This window comes from Alligator mississippiensis, chromosome 15 (assembly GCF_030867095.1).
Source record: "Alligator mississippiensis isolate rAllMis1 chromosome 15, rAllMis1, whole genome shotgun sequence".
In the NCBI taxonomy this organism is placed as follows: domain Eukaryota; kingdom Metazoa; phylum Chordata; order Crocodylia; family Alligatoridae; genus Alligator; species Alligator mississippiensis.
In genome coordinates this window covers 4,563,336-4,585,767 of record NC_081838.1, presented here as the reverse complement: position 1 = coordinate 4,585,767, position 22,432 = coordinate 4,563,336, and the positions used below count along the sequence as shown (strand labels likewise).

The 22,432-nt window shown below is 53.9% G+C and overlaps 1 protein-coding gene across 3 annotated transcripts in view; it reads right to left on the bottom strand.

Annotated features, from left to right (window-relative positions):
* Positions 1 to 20,286, bottom strand: part of MACROD1 (mono-ADP ribosylhydrolase 1) — a 53,951-nt gene extending 33,665 nt beyond the window's left edge. For 2 of the 3 annotated variants that reach the window (XM_059718526.1, XM_059718525.1), the window contains exons 1-3: positions 19,904 to 20,284; positions 18,714 to 18,815; positions 18,205 to 18,324 (exon numbers count right to left, since the gene is read on the bottom strand). In XM_059718526.1, coding sequence (XP_059574509.1) covers positions 18,205 to 18,324; positions 18,714 to 18,815; positions 19,904 to 20,129 — 448 coding nt within the window. In that variant the 5' untranslated portion in view covers positions 20,130 to 20,284. Of the gene's footprint in view, positions 1 to 18,204; positions 18,325 to 18,713; positions 18,816 to 19,903 lie in introns of all 3 variants that reach the window. The other variant, XM_059718527.1, reaches the window with a different exon arrangement.
* Positions 20,287 to 22,432: the final 2,146 nt, after the last annotated feature.

Here is a 22,432-nt window from a genome sequence, read left to right as displayed (position 1 = left end):
CTGGGAGGCAAGGGGAGAAAACCCAGTAGTCTGGGCTCCCAGTTCCATGCCCCTTCCCAGAGAGGGAAGAGAAGCCAGGGGTCTGGGTTCCTAGCCTCTCTTGATAAAAAACACCTGCCCCTGCTCCCTTCCCAGAGAACTCAGGCGTCCTGGCTCCCAGCTCCCCACCCCGCCCTTCTATGCTACCGGATTGTGCTTGTCAGCTAAAGGCAGGGTAGGAACCCACAGGCGTCCTGCCCACAGACACCCCCCAAGTTCTTTAGGGCCTCCAGCTCACACACCCAAGGGCAGGGCTCTGCCTGCGCCCACAAGGCACCAGATGGACCCAGGATCCCATCACCAAGTGGGGCAGAGGGCAGGGCTGAGCCTGGCCAAGGGGGCAGGAGGGGCTGGCACCAGCTGGGGTGTGAAAAGTCACTTGCCTATGCTCTCCCGCACACACACATACCCCAGGCATTCAGGACACACATAAACACACGGAACCCAGGTGTCTCACACACACGCACACGCACACACACACACACTCTCACAATCATACACCGGTGTCTGGGACACAGATACACATAGTGTGACACAGGGCAGCTGTCTCCTTCTCTCTCTCTCTCTCTCTCACACACACACACACACACACTGACAGCTGCTTCTTCACACCACACCTCCCTTCCACACACAGAAGTGACAGTCTCTTAGAGACATACAGTAAGACTCCCTTAGGCAAACATAGTCTCTCTCACTCACACACACACACTCATAAAACCCAGGCATCCAGGACACGGACACACACACACACACACAGAGCACAACACAAAGCAGCAGTCTCCTGTCCAGGCAGCTGCATGGATCCCCCCACCATTTGCACAACACACACACACACCTGGCTACAGAGCGCAAGTGCCTCACAGGCCTGCAATACCATATTTGTCATATACACCATGCCCCCGCCACCTTTGATTCAGTTGCTGGAAATCAGATTGTGTGTTTGTGTTATACATAACTGAGAAAATATTGTAACAGCAGTCTCTGGGCAGGGGGTAGGGAGCAAAAGTAAAACTGCTCATGGGCCTTGAAGGCCTCCATAGCTGCTGGCAGGGGGCAATTTCCAGCCCCACCCCACCCTCACCCCCACTCCCACCCCACAGAGGCTCCCAGAGAAAGATCTTTCCTCCTTCCTTCTGCCTTTCAAAAGTGAGGTGTGTTATATTCCAGGGGTGTGTTGTATGTGCGACAATACAGTAAGTCTCCCGCACACACCATTTAACTCCCTCACACACACCTACAGCCCCTTGCGCACAGTTGCACACTCACAAACCATCCCTTTTGGCCACATGGCACCACTCCCAGTCATGGGCAACTGGTGCCTCCTGAATCAGGGAGGCACATGCATGTGCACCCCCTATGTGGTGCCACTGCTCCCAGTTCCACTCACGCATGCCATCTCACACACAATCCGGCTCATGCAGACATGTAATCTCTCCCCTACTCAGACTGCACACACACTTCCTTGTGGCCATTGACTCACAATGGCTTCCAAATATAAGTACACACAAATACACGCACACTGACACACAAAGCTGCTGCTGTGTACACACTCACGTAGACACACACACCCACAGACACACAACACCCGTCTTTGACATATAAAGACACATATTTGCACTTACGTACTGACACACACAGCCGCTGTTGTGTACACATTTACATGGCCACACAATGCTTGTCTTCCACATACAAGTACCCACACACTGACGCACAAAAATTGCTGTTATGTACACATTCACACACTCACACCCCCATTGACATACAAAGCTGCTGTCATGTCTATACCCCCCCACACAACTGACACGCAAAGCTGCTATTGTGTATACACCCACACAGATACACCCTCACATCCACAAACACACAACGCTGTCTTCCACGTATAAAGATGCACATGCACACCCACTGACACACAGGCACACTGCTGTGTCTACACCATTGACATGTAATGCCTGTCTTCCACACCATGCACTGGCACAAACATCTCCCTTCCACATATAAGCACATGTAGACACATGCCACTAACACAAAGGTGTTCATAGCCACATCCACCCACACACCCACTGAGACACAAAGCTACTGTTGCATATCCACCTCACAGACACACACTTACACCCACCGACACACACCTGTCTTCCATATGCATGCACTGACACAATCGTCTCTCTTCCATAGATAAGTTCATATATGCACGTCAGGCACATACACACACACTCCCCTGCCCACTGACACACACAGCTTTTCATACAGACACACCCCCTCCAAGACTCACAGCTTTTCACTCCCCCAAACACAGCTTTTCACACATAGACACCCCCCCCCAGCCCAGACACACACAGCTTTTCACACAGACACATAGCTTTCTATGTATACACATGCACCCTCCCAGAGAAATGCACAGCTTTTCACACACACTTCATCCCAGATGCACACAGCTTTTCACACGTGTATGATACCCACTCCCAGACACAGCTTTTCACACCCACACACACCCACACCCACAGAGTCAGGGATTTAAGGGCAGAGAGATGGGAAAGACCCTGGGTGTGTAAGGAACCACTGCTAGGCACTAAAGCCAAGGGGGGGGGGGGAGTCCCATATTTCTTCAGGGTGCTACGGGTGCTATGTCTGGTGTTGTGTCAGGGTTTTGCTAAGAGGTTGGACAATTTGGGGCAGATCCAGGATTTGACATGGGGCGGGGGAGGATGCAGGAGCAGACTATTCCCCTACCCGGCTGGTAGGGGACGCATCCCACCAGGGCAGCCTCCGGAGACTTCTTTAGAGACCCCAAAGCAGGTAAGCCTCCTCCCACTTCCTCTCCATGCTTGGAAGCAGGTTCCCTCCCCTCCCCTCCTCACCTGCTCCTCCTGTTTTCCCCACTGTTCGGGGCCAGGGAAGCTTCAAACCCCCTCCTGTCTGCTCCAGATGGGCTATGTAAGGGCAGCGGACCTAGGTGGGGGGTGGGGGTCTCCCACTCTGCCTGGCACCCCCAGCTCAACACCTCTCTTTCTGTCGCTGTTCCCAGCTGAGCCCTCGCTGGAGCAGGCAGGGCAACTTTGAAGCCCCCGCCCCAGAATGCGGAGAAAGCAGCAGTGGCAGGTGGGGAAGGGGGGTGGGGAGCTGTGAGAATGGAGGGGAAGGAGGCATGAGTGACTGGCGCCTCCTGAATCTGGGGAGGCACCCGCAGAAGCCACTGACCCTGTCAAGGGGGGCCCCAGCCCTACCAACAGCATTAGTGTCGGCCGCCAGGGGGGCACCAGCCCCGTCGGGGGGGCATGTGCACCCCTGTGTACCCCCTACCAGTCACCTGTGGACTCTTACTGCTTTGGGGTCTTTAAAGAAGTCACCAGAGGCTCCAGGGTGGATCCAATCTGAAAAGGGAGGTACAGGTGTGCCACTGCCCCTTCCCGGATCCCCTGCAGACAATGGTTAAACTGTTGCTGGTTGCCCCCCACCTTTCTGCTACATGCATCAGGGCATTTTTAAGCCTTCCCCAGAGGCACTGGGCATTGGCTGCAGCCCAGACTGGGGATGGTGACTGGGCTGGGCCAATGATCCTGCTGGGACTCAACCCCAGAGGGTCCTAAAGAGGGTCTTGCCCTTCTGCTTAGGGTCAGACCAATGACAAATTGAGGGTTAGGAAGGAATTTGGAGGGGTGTTTGCCTTCTTCTGGATCTATCTGGAGTGTGTATTAACAACCTTTGACAGCAGCAGGGCGTTGGCCACCGTGGGCCCCCGGCTTCCCCGTGGCAGGATGGGCTATGATGTCTGGTGCTGCCTCAGGCCTGACGTCATTTGACAAAGCGGTTGGATGCTGGATTTGTCTGGGAAGGTTTGGACACAGCTGATCATGCCTCAGGCAGGGAATTGGACTAGATGTGACCTTGTGAGGTCCCTATGAGTCCCACTTCTCAATGATTCACGTACCACGTGCCTCCACATAAGACCTGTGCCTCTGTTTTGGAAGAGATTTATCCAGAGTCCTGGCCAACGGCGTGACATAGAGCAAGTCCTCCTGGAAAACAAAAGGGTCCAGGAAGTGTCACATCCTGAGAGAGAGTCTGGCTAAGGCAGCTGGAGCTTTGTGGTGTGGTGTCACAGCAACAAAGCTAGGTCCCAGAGTGTCCCCTTCTGCTTGCTGGAGCCAGGAAAAATGGCAGCCATGCTGGGACCCGGATGAGCTCCATGTTTCTATTCCTCCCTGCTTCTATTCCAGCAAAGAAAAAAACAGCTTCTTGGCTTAAGACGTGTACCCCAATTTCGGAGGGCTGATTCTGGGCAGGGAAGGGGGCGTGTGGTATCCAAGGAAATATGGTAAGACCTTGGTTTCTTTCCAGTGACGGTGATCTGGTGATCTACGGCTGGAACAAACTCTCCATGATTGTGATGGCTTCTCCATGTCTAACCCAAGCCAAGTCTTTGGCAGAAGACACATTATTCCCAGTAAGCTCCAAGCTATGGGATGAAGGGTTCATGGCCTGTGCTATCCAAGGAGGTGGAGATTCAAGGCTCCAAAATTGATGGATGTATAAATCATCATGGTCCTGTCTGGGCCTGGTCAACTCTACCCGCCACCTGCAGCTTCTTCAAGGGCTTCTTACTGAGGTATCTCCAAGCAGAAAGGAAATGGATCTAAAGCAATCCAGGGTCTCTAAGCATGGATCTGTATTCTTTGGTTGGCTCTATTTCATGCCGTGTTTATGGCCTGTCGAGCTAATACCCACGTGACCTATGATCGGATGTCATCTTCAGAAAGGATTGAAGATCAACTCATCCATCTCACCCAGCAGCTGCCTCCCAGCAAATCTCCAAGCACACAGGGGAGAATATTGGTAACGCTATCGCTTACTTCAGAGATAGGTAAACCAAGGCACGGAGAGCACAAAGCGGCTGGCCTGGAGCCAAGAGAGGACTAGAACCCAGGTGCCCTGAGCCCCAACCTTCCCCTCCCATCCGCACATTGCCAAGCATTCAAAGGTGGGGCGCAATCTCAGGATTGAAGCAGCCCAAATTTTTTCTAGAGCTTTTAATCTCAAAACCCAAGGTTTTAGCTCACAGAAGAAGCCGGGAATACAAGAACAGGCAGTGCCCCATCACAAAGCTATGTTCAGCCAGCTCATTCTGGATGGAGCAGGCTTGGTAGAACAGGAAAAGTCTCAAGAAACCATAAAAAAATCCAGCTTGATAGCACAGCAGTTCGACCCGTCCTTTTATACCAATGTGAATAAGGGCCCTGTTACACGTTAAAATTAAAACTGGATAGAAACCAGCTATAAAGTTGTTACACATTTTCAGGCCCTGACATTGTAGCTGGTTGACTCTTTTTATAGCTGAAGAGTCATTTTAATCATGTGATTTGTGTGCAAATTGCTTTGCAGTATGGCTGGTCTACGTTCATTGCGTGATTAACCAGTTAATGGCGTGACAATTACTTTGCACGTGTGACCAGTCTAAATTTATTGCACGATTCACCAGTGAATTACATAATATATATAACGTGTAGCAGGGACTTAAGGGCCCTGCCCTTATTAAAGCTAAATAGAAACCAGCTATAAAGTTGTAACACATTTTCAAGCACTGACTTTACAGCTGGTTGGCTCTTTTTATAGCTGGATGAACATTTTTATCATACGATAATTACTTGGACATGTGGCCGGTACCTTTATTGCGTGATATGTTACGTGTAGGAGGGGGCTAAGCTTCCTCAGAGGCATTGAGTGTTGGCTGTAGCCCAGGCTGGGGATGGCGACCGGGTTGAGCCAGTGCTCTTACTGGGACTCCGACCTTGAGGATCCTGACTAGAGGGTCATGCCCCTCCACTCAGAGTCAGTCCAATGCCATCTTTGGGTTTAGGAGGGAATTTTACCCCCTGGTCAGACTGGTATAGGCTGAGGGGTTGCCTTCCTCTGCAGCCTCTACCTGGAATCTCTGGGGTGTGCATTAAAAACTTGTGACAACAGCAGGACGTTGGCCACCCTGGTTTCTCTGCTTTCCCCGTAGCAGGTCAGTGTGCGATGGCTGATGCAATGTCATGGCTGATGGTAGTTTTATGAAGAGGCTGGACGATGGGTTTCTCTGAGATGGTTTGGACAGGGCTGATCCTGCCTCAGGCAGGGAGGGGGCTAGACTAGATGTGACCTTGTGAGGTCCCTCCCAGCCTTACCTTCCCATGATTTTGGTTGCTACCAAAACCAGACCCTCGTTATAAGAGCAATGAGGTCAGGAGAAATCCATCATCCCTCTTCTGGGCTTCAAGCTTTGGAGGAAATTTCCCATTCAGCCCCGAGTCCCAGATCAGAAGGAGCTGTGCTGACCATGAGTCCAGGCTGGTGGTGAAGCAAGCCTGATGGAACCCAGGAGTCCTGACAGTCAGGACCCCTCTGCCCTGTTCCCAAGATGCTGGTACCCTCTCAGATCCGAAAATACAGAACCCAGGCATCCTGAGATCCTGTGAGCCTTGGGGTGCCTAGATTCTAGTCTCATCCCATAGACAGGGATAAAACCCAAGTGTCCCGACCCCCAGCCCTACTCTCTAGACTTGAGCTCAACCAGAAGACCCCAAAAACATCTCCAGCCCCCACAACCAGCTAACGAATTCCCCGCTGAGCCTTCTGGATGCAAACTGAGGCCGCTCGTTAGGGACCTAACGAAGGCAGAGGGTCGTCCCTCCTCTGAGCTAATGAGAGCTAATATTTATAAGCCAAATGCCGCCTTGAAAACAGGCATCCCGGCCTGAACCCCAACCTCCTGCTGCGTGTAACACCATTAGCTCCACGCACAGCACTTAACAAATGCGCTAATTGGGAGGCCCCGTTTAGCAGCCTTGGCGGGGCGCCGTTCAGGTGCGCCAGGTGCCTTTGGCTCCTGCCTGCCCCTCGCCCCAGCTCCCTCCTGGAGCCGTGGATAACAAGCGATTTGCGACTCAGCTTGCCCGTAATTTAAGAGCTTATGAAAAAAGGAAGGTGATGGAAAAAACATGCAGAGAGAACTGCTTGGCAATGCAAATCGCTTCTCCTCCTTGCAAACTAGACCTGAGCTGCTAAATTCGTTAGGCGAGACGGAGCCACTTAGAGGCGACGCCACCTCTGGATTTCTCTCCTCTGCATGCCAAGGGGCACGTGTACAGACTTGTAATTCTCCCCCCCTCCCAACCATGGGCCAAAGGTGCTGAACTGATGTGTGGCGTAAGCAGAAGGCTGCGTTTGGCTCTGTCTGGGGGGGGTGATGGAGCCACATGGCCCTGGATTGGGCCTGGGTGGATGGGGGAATGGCAACAGGGCCAAGCTAAGGACACGATGCATTAAAAACAGTATTGAACCCACCTCTAGCCCGCTTCAATAAGTGCCCCCTAGATCTAGTACCATATTCTCTCATATACGATACGCACCTTTGCCCTCAGAATCAGCCCCCCTTCCTCCCCCAACTGGGGTGAGTGTCTTAAGCAAGGAAGCTGAGTTTCTGCCTGGCTCTGAAGCCCCCCTCCAGCTTTGATTCCTGCTCCCAGCAGCTGTAATATTTCTATTCAGGCAGCTGAGGGAGTCTGTTGATGTCACGGCCCATCGCTCTTCACTCCACAGGTGTTAACAGTCATCTCTCCTTTTCAATTGTCTCAATATTCCATGAATCAAGCCAAGCTTTCTCCCAGCAATTTTGCTGTCTGCTCCTGGGCTTTCCCCTCCCATTTTGCAGCCCTTTAGCTCTTTTCAGCCTCCTAGCTCCAGCCCTTAGAGACCAGTCTCCAGCAACAGCTTAGAGTTTCAGCTTTTCCTCAGCAGGGTAGAAGGGTGAGTCAGCTTAAGATCATGCTCTGAGCAGCCATAAATCTGGGGAAATCTTTTTTCTTTCATTCAGCCTTTCAAAAAAACAAGAGCTATATCGTATTCTGGGGTGTATTGTATGTGACATAATATGGTATTCTGGAATGTGGTGAATAGCAGGACCCTGTTCACTTTGCCCACAGCCTACGTGGTTTGGTAGATCTCAGTCCTATTCCTCTATCGGCTTTCTCCTCTCCAAACTAAAGAATCATACAAATAATAGGGAGGTGGGGCTGAAAGGATGCTCCACAGGTCACGTCTAGTCCAACTCCCTGCCTGAAGCAGGATCAGCCTTGTCCAAACCATCCCAGACATCCAGCATCCAACTTCTTTGTCAAATGATGTCAGCCTTGACACTGCACCAGACATCACACCGCAACCTGTCACAGGTAAAGCAGGGGGACCACAACAGCCAGCATCCTGTTGCTGTAAAAGGTTAATACACACTCCAGAGATCCCAGGTAAAGGCCGTGCCCCTCTACAGGGGAAGGAAAACCCCCTCAGTCTGGACAAATCTGACCAGGGGGTAAAATTCCTTCCTGACCCTAATGCCGCATCAGTCTGACCCTGAGCGGAGGGACAAGACCCTTTATAGCCAGGACCCTCCAGGTTTGAGTCCCAGCAGAAGCACTGGCCCAGCCCAGTCACTGTCCTCAGCCTGGCCCAGCCCAGGACCCAATGCCTCTGAGAGAGGCTTAAAAACTCCTTGAAACATGTAGCAGAAAAAGTAGAGTGGAATTCCCTCCCAGACCCACGCAGCAACCAGCAAAGCACAGAAGCCTGGGAAATCCTCATAGTAGAACAATGGCATTGCTATGCCTAGATCATCCCAGACCGGTTTCAGGCAGGTCCGTATTGGCCCTACCCTTTTGTTTCCACTTTATTATTCCCTGTAGCTAGAGAGTCAGTTAACCACAACATTGTTCTCAACTTTTTTTAGACTCAAGACCCCTCCTGGTAGACTCAAGTCTCCTTCATTACATCCAGAAAATACCAACTCTTTGCTTCCACACGTTTCTTGACGACGGAGATATACTAGAGTGAATGATTCTTCTGTCGCTCAGCGACAGGTCAGAATGTCCTTGACACACTAGACTCTGACTGGAGATCTCTGGGTTTACCCAGTGAATCAGGTGTTGGTGTCGGCACACCTCAGCATGCCAATAACACACCCTTAGGAGGGTCCCATGAGTCCCCCAGTTGAGACTCATTGGTCTTAACCAAACCACTAGCCTGCAGTTGGTTTTTGCTTGGCAGCAAGACCCTGCTGTGTTGTATCTTGACCAGTGGTTCAAGATGGTAAAGCCTTACACAGAGTCGCACATCTATTTCTGGATGTTTTAAATATCTAACGTGTGGGACAAGAACGAGAGGCTAGCTTCCAGTGTTTCCTACCATAAGCTGGAAAAATTAATTATTCAAAACCAGGACGGTGGTGCTAATTATTCAGTATAATATAATATAATATAATATAATATAATATAATATAATATAATATAATATAATATAAATTGAAACAATGAAGTTAAATCACTTCAAAATGCTTTGCTTCAATCAGACCCAAATTGTTTTGTTTTTACTTTATCATTGGGCCTCCATTGTATTAGATATAATATATCAAACTGTAACATACTATATTATAATATATTATGCTATACTATATTATGATATAATACAAAATAATATAACGTAAGATAATGTAACAAATATAATACAATGCAATACAATGGAAACCCAATGATGAAGTCGAAAAGAAGCACTATTCTATTCTATTCCTAGCAATTGCATTGCTTGAAGTAGATATTATATCACATTACATCACATCAACAATGAAGTCAAAACAAAGCATCTCAAAATATTTTGCCTGGATCAAGTAAAAAATGTTCCATTTCAATATTATTTAGTTTAAAATGTAATGTTGATATATGCATAGACCAGAGCAGAGCACAGGAAAGCATAATACAATATAGCATAATAAGAACATAAGATGGTATACTAAGCTAAGCTATGATATGATAGGATATATGATATGATTATTGCAATGCAATAAGTATAATGAGTATGGTACAATATAACACAATATAATTCCTACATTATATTTTATATGATGTTATATTTAATATTATATTATAAATCAATGCCATAAAGTCAAAACAAATCACTCCAAAGCATTCTGCTCCGACCGGATCAAAAAGTATCATTTCAATTTCATCATTTCCTTTCAACTTCATTCTTCCTAATAACATGCTCTGATCCGGCCCAGTACACAACGGTGAAATAATACAGGACATACAAGCTAAGACAAGATGAGACAAGACAGGGCAGGGCAATGAAGTCAGAACAAACCATTATGTAACAAGCTATTTCTGTGGGATAACAAACTCCCACTTCCTGTCCCAAATGAAGGTGGTGTCACGTGACCCTGTTCCCCATGTGACCTGAGGGCATTCTTGTGATCCACAGAACCGGCCACAGGGGAGGAGGGGCCAGGACAGAGGTGGGAGAGGGAGGCGACAGCTTGACCTCATGGGTTTGAAGACTAGTAACAACCAGTTTGAAACTGGTGTGAGCCCAGATCTGAGCCCGAGGGAACACCTATTTCAAACTAGTGTGGACTTATCTGAGCCGAAAGAAACACCAGTTTGAAACTGGAGTGACTCCAATCTGAGCCTGTGGTAGTGCCCAGTTTGAAACTGATGTGACCCCAGATTTGAGCTTGGGGAAGCCGCTTTGTCCTGGTGAATAGGAGGAAGTCCCAGCTCGTCGGATTTCATTGTGCTTGATAGTCACAGATATTTTTGCAAAATGTTCGTGCTTTGCATGAGGGCAAACAGTCATATGGGGAAAGGGGTGGGAAGGAAATCGGAAGATGCCGTGCGGGGGTGGGGGGGTGGTATCTGTGAGATCTAGAGGGTGGGTAACAGCCTAACCTGGCAGTGGAGAGGGGGGCAGCGGGAGGAAGTCATTCCAGGAATGAGGCGAGGTGGACATGGATGCAGGGGGGAAGAGTTAAGGTGGCACTGGGAAAGGTTGTATATATCTGTGCACCCCCAGCTGTATATCCCTCCCCACATCCATAGGGGCCCTCTCTCCATCAACCTTTCATCCATTTGTCCACAGGAACCTATATGTCCATCCACGTACACTCTACCTGTTTATCTATTCATCCACCCACCCACGTACACATCATCCATCCATCCACCATCCTTCTTTCTATCCCCCTCTCTACCCACCCAGGTCTCCACCATCTACCCCATCTCCCTCCCCAGGGTCATTCCTAATTTTCAGCACTTTCCAATGAGCCTCACCTTACCATTTCCCTCTCTCATGTTTTAGGTGCTCTCTCCCTTCTGGAGGGGCACAAAGAACACCCTTAACTCTGCCCTCACCGGGGCATGGGACTGTTTGTATCTGAGCTAGCAGGGCATGAAAGGGTCTTCCATATGGCTTCATCGCATCTTTGGAGTTCCCCAAAGCAAGGTTTTCACCGCCCGGCCTGCACCTAGACTCAGGACCGTACTGGTATACAATCCTCCCTGCCTGGATCCACCACTGAGCCAATGATGGAAGGCGACCTGGCAGGGCCTTGCAGAAAGAACCCAGGAGTTCCTTTGCTAACTGAGCCACGGGCGTCATTAAGGACCCTCCTCGTTCATTAAGAGAACCACACGTCCCCTCGTAGACTGCAAGACATGTTTAGAGAACTTGCCATTCCTCTGCCAACTGAGCCACGGGTGTCGTTAAAGAAACCCTCTCGTTCGTTAAGAGAACCGCGCCTTCCCACACAAACTGTGTGCGTCATTAAGATCCCCCCTGTCCTTCATTAAGAGGCCCCACGCGTTCATTAGGAGAACCCATGCCAACTCAGCTGTATGCATCGTTACAAAGACCCTCGTCAACCGCACTGAATGTCTCATCGTTAGAGAATTTGGTTCGTTCCCTTGTCAAGGACACGGCATCAACTGGACCCTGGCAAAAGGGATCAAACAACTCCCCCACTGGGCCAAGACTGGGGAGCACCAGGCTTTGTAGACTCCCTGTGATTGGATGGTGCCAGGAGCTGTATAGATCTCCCCAGGCCAAGATCAGGGGGTCCTGTACAGACCCCTGAGATCAGGGGGCACCAGACACTGTACATACCCCAGGCTGAGATCACGGCCATGTCAGGCACCATACAGAACCTCCAGGCTGAGACTGGGTGGTACCAGGCACTGTACAGGGCCCCCAGCCACGGATCAGGGGGCATTGGGAGCTGAACAGATCCCCCCAGGCCAAGACTGGGGTTGTGCTTTGTGCTGCCCAGCCCCTAAGCCAGGAATCTACCGAGCTGCATACAGAGACCAGCTTTCCATCTTGCCACCGGGATAAGGGATACCGTATTTCCCCGCATACCACACACTCCTAAATAAAACCCGTCCTCTGTTTTGGAAAGGCAGAATGAAGAATAAAGTGTTTTTCCAGAACACTGGCTGGATCATGACCCTCACTGCTCAGCTAAAGGTGATGCTTTTAACCCTCTCACAGTGACTGCAGAAGTGACAGCAGCTTTTGGTCAAGTGCTACACCCATGGATGGATCTTGGGGTGGGGGGGAGAGGGGGGGAGGCAAATGGCAACCCCTTGGGCTGTGTGGTGCATGTGGGGCATTTCCTCCCCACACAGCACACCCCACATGCACTCCCAGCCCCATCCCCACATTGTACCTTCCTGCTACATTCTGCTCCCCCATGGATCTACCACCGGCTACTGCCAACTCAAAAGCAGCTGTGAAAGGGTTAAAGAGAACGGCAATGCCATAGACTGAGCTCTGGCCCTCCCTCCTTGCAGCTGGGAGAGAAGGCTGGACCCCCAGTCAGGTCAGCATCCCTAAGCAGTCATTGCTACCAGTACAGTATCCCCATGCTTCTATTCCACCACAGAAATCAGCTTCTGTGGCTGAGCCATGCCCCCCTGATTTCAGAGGGCTGGTTGTAGGGTGACAAGGTGCATCAGGTACATGGGGAACTATGGTCTGATCCTTTCCTTTGTGTTGTTGTTGGGTTATTTTTTATTTGTTCCCAAATAACCAAAGTGCACTCACTGGCCGCACACACGCCCCCCTTCGGTCTCTTCCCTCTAGGTGCCTTGAAATTTTCGACGTCTGAAATGAATGTGTTCCTTCGTCCCTCTTTTTCGTAATAAAAAGAAAGAAAAAAAATAAACCCCCAAGGGATATAAAAAAAAATATTATAATATGTAAGGAGAAAAAAAAAAGAGAGAGAATTCTTTCCTCATCCTTTCTTGAAATAAAATAGAAAGATTTAACTTTTACGGTTGTGTTGTCTGGTCTTTTATGCCGCGGTTCAGTGGGTTTCAGAGAGGAATTAGAATCAAAATACTGCTGTATGGAAGTGAGGTGAAGATGGACTGAGGGATGCAGCCTTCTCTGGGAAGTGTGGGGGCTGGGGACAGAGGGCGCCTCTGGCCCCACTCCATACTCCCACAACCAAGCTCCGTGCCCAGGGCAGGATGTAAAACCGCCAGGTTGAAGTCCCAGCAAGGGGCATCAGCACCCCACAGCCCTAAGGCCCCAACCCTGGCTGCAGTCACCCCCACCAGCTAAAGAGACTCTCTTCTCCTTGGAAACAGCTAACAAAGCAGCTAACAAGGCCTCTTCCTATCCCCGGCGCCAGCCTGGTCAGGCCAAGCAGCCACAGAGACTCAGGGGTGCTGAGAGATGCAGTTCATGTTCCACACCCCCACCGGTACCTTGGGTGCTGAGTCTGGATTTCCTGCTGGCTCTGACAGCCCCTGAGCTCCGACCCTGGGCATCTGAAGTAGGGGAGGGGGACTCCCCCGAGTCAGCTGCCCCTAGAGGGGCAAGTGCAGAGCCCTGTGGAAAGCAGGAGGGAGCGGGTGGGGGAACGTATGCGACAAAAGTGTAGGGGAACATGAGGAGTGAAGGAGCTGGCCCCAAATAGCGCTTGGGAGTGTTTGGAGAGAGGCTGCATTGTGTCAGGCACTGTACAGCACCCCCAATCTGTGATCAGAGGTTCCGGGCACTATACAGACCCCCTGGGCTGAGACTGGGGGGTACTATACAGCCCCCCAGTTTGAGATGAGGGGCACCAGGTGTTGTACAGAGCCCTCAGACTGGGATCGTGGGGCGCCGGCCATGTACAGACCCCACAGACTCAGATTGTAGGACCCCAGGCACTGTACAGACCCCCCAGGTTGAGATCAGGAGGCACCAAGCACTGTATAGACCCCCCCCCCCCCCCCAGACAGAGATTGGGCAGTGCCCAATCAGCCCCCCAGGCTGAGATTGGGGGGTGTCAAATGCTGAACAGACCCCTCTAGGCTCAGATCAGGGCTCTGGGTCAGCACAGATGCTGAACAGACCCCCCAGGCTAGGATCAGGCCCCTTGCTCTTACTTGGTGGGGGGGTGCATGGGCTTTCATTCATGCACACACAATACTATCTGCTGCATTACATGCCCTGACAAAAGCCCCAATCCCAGCCTGGGGGGTCTGTACAGTGCCCAGAGTTCTGATCTCAGCCAGGGGGTGGGGGGTCTGTACAGTGTCTGGTGGCACCCGATCTTGGCCTGGGCAGTCTGTACAGCACCCAAGGTCCCTTGATATTGGCCTGGGGAGCGAGGGCATCTGGGCAGCACCTAGTGCGATACAGCCCTGATCTTGACCTGTGTGGGGCAGAGCTGACTACAACCCCCCAGAACAGCGTGGACTCCATGGGGCATCATGGATACCTTTGAGCGTCGGCTCCAAACCATATCCTCTCTCTGCCCCCCGGCCAGCCGCTGTGAAGCCCCCGGGTCCCTGAGCCATCAGCTTCACTCCCCTTCCCAGGCAGAGACAAGCAAACCCCCAAGGCAGTGCTCAAGCTTCCCGTCTCGCTCCAGTGCCCGGCCCAGCCGCGTCTTCTCCGGCTGCTTTTGTCCTCCCAATTAGAAAGGTCTCTGTGATGGTGCTCTGCTCCTCTGGCAGGAGCTGGCAGTAGAGCTGTGAGGCTGACCAGGGTGTGGGGGTGACATAGAGGGGGCTGAGAACTGGGTTAAGAGCGGGAGGGAGAACCAGCTGCTGTACAGACCCCCCCAGGCCAATATCAGGGAGCACTGAGCACTGTGCAGAACCCCCAGGCCAATACTGGGGGGTCCAGACACTGTATAAGACCACCCAGACTGGGAATGGGGTGTGCTGGACACTGTACAACACCCCCAAGCCAGGACTAGGGGGTGCCGAGTGCTGTACAGACCCCCAAGGTCAGGATCAGGGGGTGTTGGGCACTGTACAAACTCCCCAGGCCGGGATCAGGGGGTGCCCAGCACTGCACAGCCCCCCAGGCCAGGATCGAGGGGTGCTGGGTGCTGTAAAATCCCCCCAAGCCAGAACTGGGGGGTGCTGGGTGCTGTACAGCCCCCCAGGCCAGGATCGGAGGGGGGTGCTGGGTGCTGTACAGACCCCCCACCCCAGGCCAGGATCGGGGGGGTGCTTGGCACTGTACAGACTGCCCAAGCCAGGATCGGGGGGTGCTCAGCACTGCACAGACCCCCTCCCCCTGAGGCCAAGATTGGGGGGTGCCAGGCACTGTAAAAATCCTCCAGGTTGAGATTGGGGAGCACCAGGTGCTGTACAGACCCCCAGGTTGAGATTGGGGGGCACCAGGTGCTGTACAGACCCCCCAGGCTAGAATCAGGAGGCACTGGGCTCTGCACAGACCCCCAGGCCAAGAGCAGCAGTTCCCACCCCCCACACCAACACACAGGCATTCAGTGCTCAGCGATGCGTTGCAGGCTCCTCATCAGGGATGCCAGCCCTGGGCTGGGGACGCAGGCTGCATGCTAACACTGCCCGGGGCTGTGGGGCCCTGACGGGGTGGGGGAGCTGCACACTGAACTGCAAGTCCAAAGGATGTGAGGGGGAGAGCCCAGGTGTCCGGGCTCCCACCCCCTGCACCATCCACCAGGCCCCACTCCAGTCCCAGATACGGGAGAGAACCCACCCTGCTCTAACCCCCAAGCCCCTCCTGGAGCTGGGAGAGAACCTAGGCATCCAGGCTCTCTCCGCAAGTACATATCCCATGCACCTACCCCCCACCACACATGCATGTGCATGCATGTGTGCACAGACACACATGCACACATCTTCATGCACATACATGCACACACACATGTATACACTCACATGCAGGTACACAAATGCACACAAGCATACACCCTCATGCACATACATGTACACACATGCAGGCATACATATGTACACATATGAACAAACCCTCATGTATACCCATGCACACACCCACATGCACACACACACACACTCACATGCATGTGCACACACATTTGTGAACCCCATTACAACAAAGATTTCCTGCCCCCTATCGGCACACGGCCCCTGCCCCCCCACCAAGCACATGGCACCTGTCCCCCCCCTTGTCCCCCAAAGGCACACAGCACGGATCACACACCGCCAGGAGACCCCCCCCTACCCCGCACTGGTTCTAGTCATGTCACTTCGCATGAAGATCCTGCACCCTTTTTGCACAGGGATTTTGCACAGGCAGTCATGCCTGCCCACCCCCCCTCTCCAGCTGGGGATGCCCCCAGCTGCTCTATTCACAAGGTGAAGCCCCGACCTCCCACTGCAGCCATAAGAAGGGGGGGGGGGGGGGAAAGAGGATAAAAGCCACCTGTGACCCCCACCTGAAACAGGGAGGGCACTGCAGAGCTAATAGCTTTAATGAGTTTAATGGACTTCATTGGGCCCTTGGCCCCCACCCAGACCCAGACCCCCCCTCTAGACTTACACTCCTCCCCTCCACAAACCAGCCCTCTCTACCCCAGACACCCTCTCCTGCTTCCAAAGGGGCAGCGTTGGGGACCCCCAGCTCCCCCAAATCAGCCACTGTGGGTGTAATGGCCCTGGTCTCTACCCCCATATGGTGCCCACCAAGAGAGATGGGCCTCGTTAGCAGCCCAAGCTCATTAGAACATTTATGCCGCTAATAAAAGGGTTGATTTATAAGGCATCAGATTAATAAGTGGATGGAGAATGACAAGAGCCTGGTGCCCTCTGCTGGCCTAGGCTGAAATAAGGGCCCAGTCCCACCAGGCACTGTGCAGAGCCCCAGCCTCAGGCCAGGACTGGGGGCACTGGGAACTATACAGACCCCCCAGGCTGGGAATCAGAGGGGGGGAATGCCAGATACCATACAGCCCCCCAGGCTGGGATCAGGGGGTGCCAGGTGTTGTACAGACTCCTCAGGCTGAGATTAGGGTCCCCACACAGGCCCCCTTGATTCCACAACAGCAGGGGCTCAGCTAGACGTGGCGGGTCCTTCGAGGAAAGGATCAGGCCCCTATTGGTCAGCACAAAGCCGTGCTAGAATGTGGACCAGACAAGGTCCACTGTCCATCAGGGCTTCTACAGGCACCCAACCCACAGCCCCTATAGCACTCCAGGCCCAGGCTCAGTCCTAGACATGCAGTGGATGGGTGAATACCTGGACCCATAGGATACAAGCAACAGGACTACACATAGTGCATATGGTGGGGTCTGACCCTACAGAAGAGCCAAAGTAGAGGGGAGGAAGGAAACTTCATGTAGATCAGCAGCATCCCTTATAGAGCAGCTGGGCTGAGCAACAATCCCCTGTAGAGCAGCTGAGATAAAGTCATGTGTCCTATACAGCAGCTGGGACAAGGCAACAATCCCCTATAGAGTAGTGGGAGTGAAAAAACAATTCCCTAAAGAACATCTGGGACAGGGCCACACCACACCACATCCCAGGGGGGGGATGAGCCACAACCCCCTATAGAGCACTAAGATGGGGCCTCATCCCCTATAGAGCAGCTACCCCGAGGCAAATCCTATATAGGCAGTCAGTCCTGGAACCTATAGGAGCTGAACACTGGAAAAACCACATCGCCTATAGATCAGACTGGCTCGACTAAACTAGTAGTGAACAGATTCTATAGAGTATGAGCAGTGCCGAGACACATAGCAGATACTACAGGTACCCTATAGTTCTCTTCAGGCACCAAGCCTACGCACACCAGATTCTACAGAAGAACAAGATACAGGTCCCGCACACAAGGCAGTGCACCCTATAGCTATACAGAAGCCAGTCCCTATAGATGAAGCGGTGCCCCTGCAGCCCATCAGAAGCAGCACAACAAGCCCTACAGGAGTCTGAAGAGGACAGGTGCCCCCAACAGGCTGCCCTCAGACCCAGCTGGCAGCCCTGCCCACCCTCCACCCCAGAGCTAAGGGAGGACTCCTTTGGGGCATACCCACAGCCAAGCCATGCCACGCCACACCCTCCTTCCCCCCAGCACCGGGCGCCACCCACCAGCATTGACGATGGCATCAACCTCCAGCTTGGTGATGTCATGACGCAGCAACGAGATCTTCTCATTAAGGGCTGCATCCTTGGGAAACTTGGCCCCCTCAGGCTGCTTCACATGGGCATCTGGGGAGGCACGGGGGGGGTGTCACTCCTGCCCTTGAGCCTCCCAGCCCTGCCAGTGACCCTCATGCCCAACCCGCAGCTCCCTGATGCCCCCAGCCCTGCCAGTCCCCCTCGCTTCCAACCCACAACCTCCCCCCACCTCTGCCAGTGCCCCTCACTCCCGACCTGTAGTCCCTTGCTCCCCCAGTGCCCCTCACTCCTAACCCATGCACCTGCCCACCGGTGCCCCTCGCTCCCAACCTGCAGCCCCCTCCCCACATGAGCTTTGGCTCCGAGCCCCCATTATCCCAGCCCTATGAGTTAACCTTGGATATAACACCTGCTTCTTCAACCTGTCCCCTCCCCCAAACCCGGCTTAATCTAAATTAAGTCTCCATGTGGACACTCACTCTTAGCCATCTTCTTCCAGGTGTCAATGCTCTTCAGAGGGAGGAAGTCCTTGGTGAAGTAATGCTCCCGCCGCTGCTTCTGGCTCAGGCCACTCAGATACTCTGCAAGGGGGAAGATGGGTAAACTGAGGCGCAGAGCAGCAAACTAGTTGGGGAGCAGGGGGGACAAGTCCCAGGCTCCAGGCCCCTCTGCTCTCACCCCCCAGCCCCACTCTCCTCCCAGAGCTGGAGAGGACCCAGGTGTCCTGGCAGGGCCCGGCCGGTTTCCTACTCCCCTGCCTGGCACTGCTCTCCTCCAAAATGACGGCTGTCACCTAGGGAACAAGCCCCCAGCTTGGCGCTGCCCAGGCCCACCCAACAGGGAAGTGTCCTCAGTGTCCCCCAAGGGTCCCTTCAGGCCCCGTTGCCATAGTGACTAGAAGGCCTTGGGCCTCATCCGGCCTCTGGGGTGGGTCGGTCCTAGGCCCCAGGCCTCCTGGGCCTATTTCCATGGCAACCTCTAGCCACCCCCACCCCACTGCACTGGGCCTGACACCTAGGTCCGAGGCCTCACCGGGCTGTTTCCATAGCAACGCCAAGCCCCCACCACGCCTCCCTGGGCTTGACACCCATTTCCATGGTAACTACTAGGCCCAAGGCCTCACTGTGCCCTTTTCCATGGCAACTTCTAGGCCCTGGGCCCCTTGCTGGGTGGCATGTAGGCTTTAGGCCTCACCAGGCCTCACCCTGCCGGTGGTGAGCTCTAGGCCCCAGGCCTCACTGGGCCTGTTTCCATGGTGACCTGTAGCCCTGCCCTCTGCCCCCCAGGGCTTCTTGGCACCCTCTAGGCCTCAGTGTCCTCTAGGCCCAGCAGCGCCAGGCAGGCACTCCCAGAATCCTTTGCACCACTAGCAGCTGCTGGCAAGCACCCACGGCTGCTCTCAGTGCAAAGGATTCTGGGAGTCCCGCCACCCCCTTGGCACAAACCGCAGCATTGCCCGGAGAGTCCTGCCACCCCCTTGGCACAAACCCCTAAACTTTGGCACGCCCTAAACTGGTGCAGGCCTGGCCTGGAGACCCCCACACTGTGCCTAGCAAAGGGACAAGGGCAGGGCATGGAGCTGGGCACACCTACAGCAGCCAGAGGGGGCACAGGCCTGGGGGGAGCAGGGGGCTATGCCCGGTTGCCCTCCACCTCCCCAGGCACTTACTTTTTGCCTCCTTCCAGTCGGTGGAAGTGGTGAGGTCCACTTTGGCCGCCATGTGCAGTGGGGGGGCACCCGCCCAGGTCCGGAGCGCGCCCCGGGGTAGAGAGCAATCGCCCAAGTGAACTGCCCCCCTCCAGAGAGCCCCCAGCACCCCGGGGCGCCCGACCCAGCCCCCCAGCACCTGCCCTGCCACTCTCAGGGCCTGAATGCCAAACAGAGCCACTGGCATGGTCGCAAAGAGATGCCCCCCCTCCCGGCGCTGGTTGGTCCCTGAGTGCAAGAGGGAAATTCTTCTCCCTTATTTATTGCACCTGGTATTTAGCTGGGGGGGGGGAGGGAAGGCGGAATCCGTCCTGCTTGAGCAAAGCTGGGCTAGGAGCAAGCTCTGCCCAGAGCTTAATGCAAAGGATGCTGGGAAATGTAGTCCCCGCCCTAACCCCATCTCCGTGCAGAGGCTCTGTTTCGGGAGGACGGGGGCTGGGAGCCAGGCACCTTCTCGTCCCACTTCGGGAGGGGAGTGCAGCCTGGGGGGCTGGTTAGAGGAGGGACGGCCGGGGCCCAGATGCCTGGCTTCTCTCCCTGCTCTGGGAGCTGGGGACTGAGAGCAAGGGGCTGGGAGCCCGGACGCCTGGGGCCTCCCCCTGGTCTGAGGGAAGTGGGGGCTGAGGGGTTGGAGTAAGGGAGGTCTGGGAGCCTGGACACCTGGGTTCTCTGCCTGCGGTGCGATACCCCCTCTGGAGCAGAAACCCAGCCCCATGCTTCGACCTCTGACCCCTTCCACCTCCTGCCCCAGCCCAAAACCTCTTTGCAGCCAGCCAGGGCTTCAACTACAGCTCCTGGCATGCTGAGCAGAGCCTCCAGGGCCTGCCCCCCTCAGCCCCCTCCTTGTGCACAAGCAGGGAGACTGCCTGCTTCTAAAGGCAATGCCCTTGCAAAGGGGGCTGGAGTTGGACTGGGATCATATCCCCCCTCCCCCTATAACCAGAGCTCTGGCTATTTAAACCCAATGCTTGGGGAGGTGGGGGCTATAAATAGCTCGTGGCTGCCTGATCTTGCTGGCTGCTTCAACCATGGGCTATGTTTAGCCCTACACCCTGTGTGCTGACAGTCAGGGCCTTTTGCTGAGCCCCACATGCTATGTGAAACCCTGGGCCAGAGGAACATGCATCAGCTTAAAAGAAACCTCCAGGCAGGAAGAAGAGCACAAGATATATATATATATATATATATATATATATATATATATATACATACACACACACACATACACACATCTCATCTAGCATAAAACTTTCCATCACACACCTTAAACCACATTAAGAAACCGCGCACCCATTACAGAGGAGAACAAGACACTTTGCACTGAACAGAGGTGGCCACATGAGCTGTGCAAAGCTGTTGCACAAGCCTGCTGGGGTGTGGGATAGTGCTTTTTACCACAGGGAAACTGAGGCAGGGATAACAGCAGGGATAGAAAGACCCCAAGCATCCTGGCTCCAGCCCCTCCCCCGGCCATACTGTGGGCACTGCACCCCAGGCCCATTACTGCAGACAGAACCCAGGAGTCCTGGTTCCTCAGTGGTCCCTAAGCCACTAGCCCTCTCCTGCCCAGGCCACATCTCAGGACAGACCCAGGTGTCCTGGCTCCTTCCTACCCCCTCGCCTAAAACCCACCCACTGGAGCCCAGGTTACCTGCCGCTTCCCACCCCCGGCAGCTCCGCTGGGAGATTTGGCTGTCCCACAGGCAAGCACTTCCACCCAAAGCCTCTCCCCGAGATCCCGAGCTGGCAGTCATGCATGGTGGTGACCACACAGGGCACCAGGTTCACGGACATTGTGAATGCCCAAGAGCCGAGGTGAGGTATGTGTACGCACGGGACATCACATGTACTGGAGGCATGCAAAACATGAGTGTTGGAGACGCACACACGCGTCATGCATATGAAGCATAGGAACCAGTGCCAGAGGGACACACGCATCTTACACAACTTATGCATTGCCCTAGAAATGGGCCCAGCAAGGCCTGGGGCCAAGGTGGCAGGCCCAGTGAGGTTGGAAGCGTAGAGGCAACAGGATCTGACAGGACCTCAAGACCTTGGGGGGCATCCTCAGTAAGGGGGCCTGGGCAGCACCAAGCAGAGGGGGCTTGTTCCCTGGGCAACAGCCCTCATTTTGGAGTGTGGCCGAGCCAGGCAGGGGAGTGTGAAACCCAGCAGGATGCCTGGGACCTCTCCCCAGTGGGCTGGAGCAGGGGGAGGCGAAAGCCCACGCACCTGGCAGGAGGGGTACGAGTAATTGTGCAAGCTCCCCTTGCAGGGCAGGGGCACGAGTGGGGACTGAAACACAAGACCTCCCCTCCTCATCCCCTGCCTGCCAGGAACAGGCCCTCCAGGCTCTGCCAAGTGCACCAGGACCCCGGGGCTCCCCGCGTTGAACTCCCCAGGTCACACGTGGGCAGAGACCACCTAACAGCGCAACACAACAACCAGTGTGCCCACACGACACACTTCCCGCCAGCGGCTCAGCGCCGC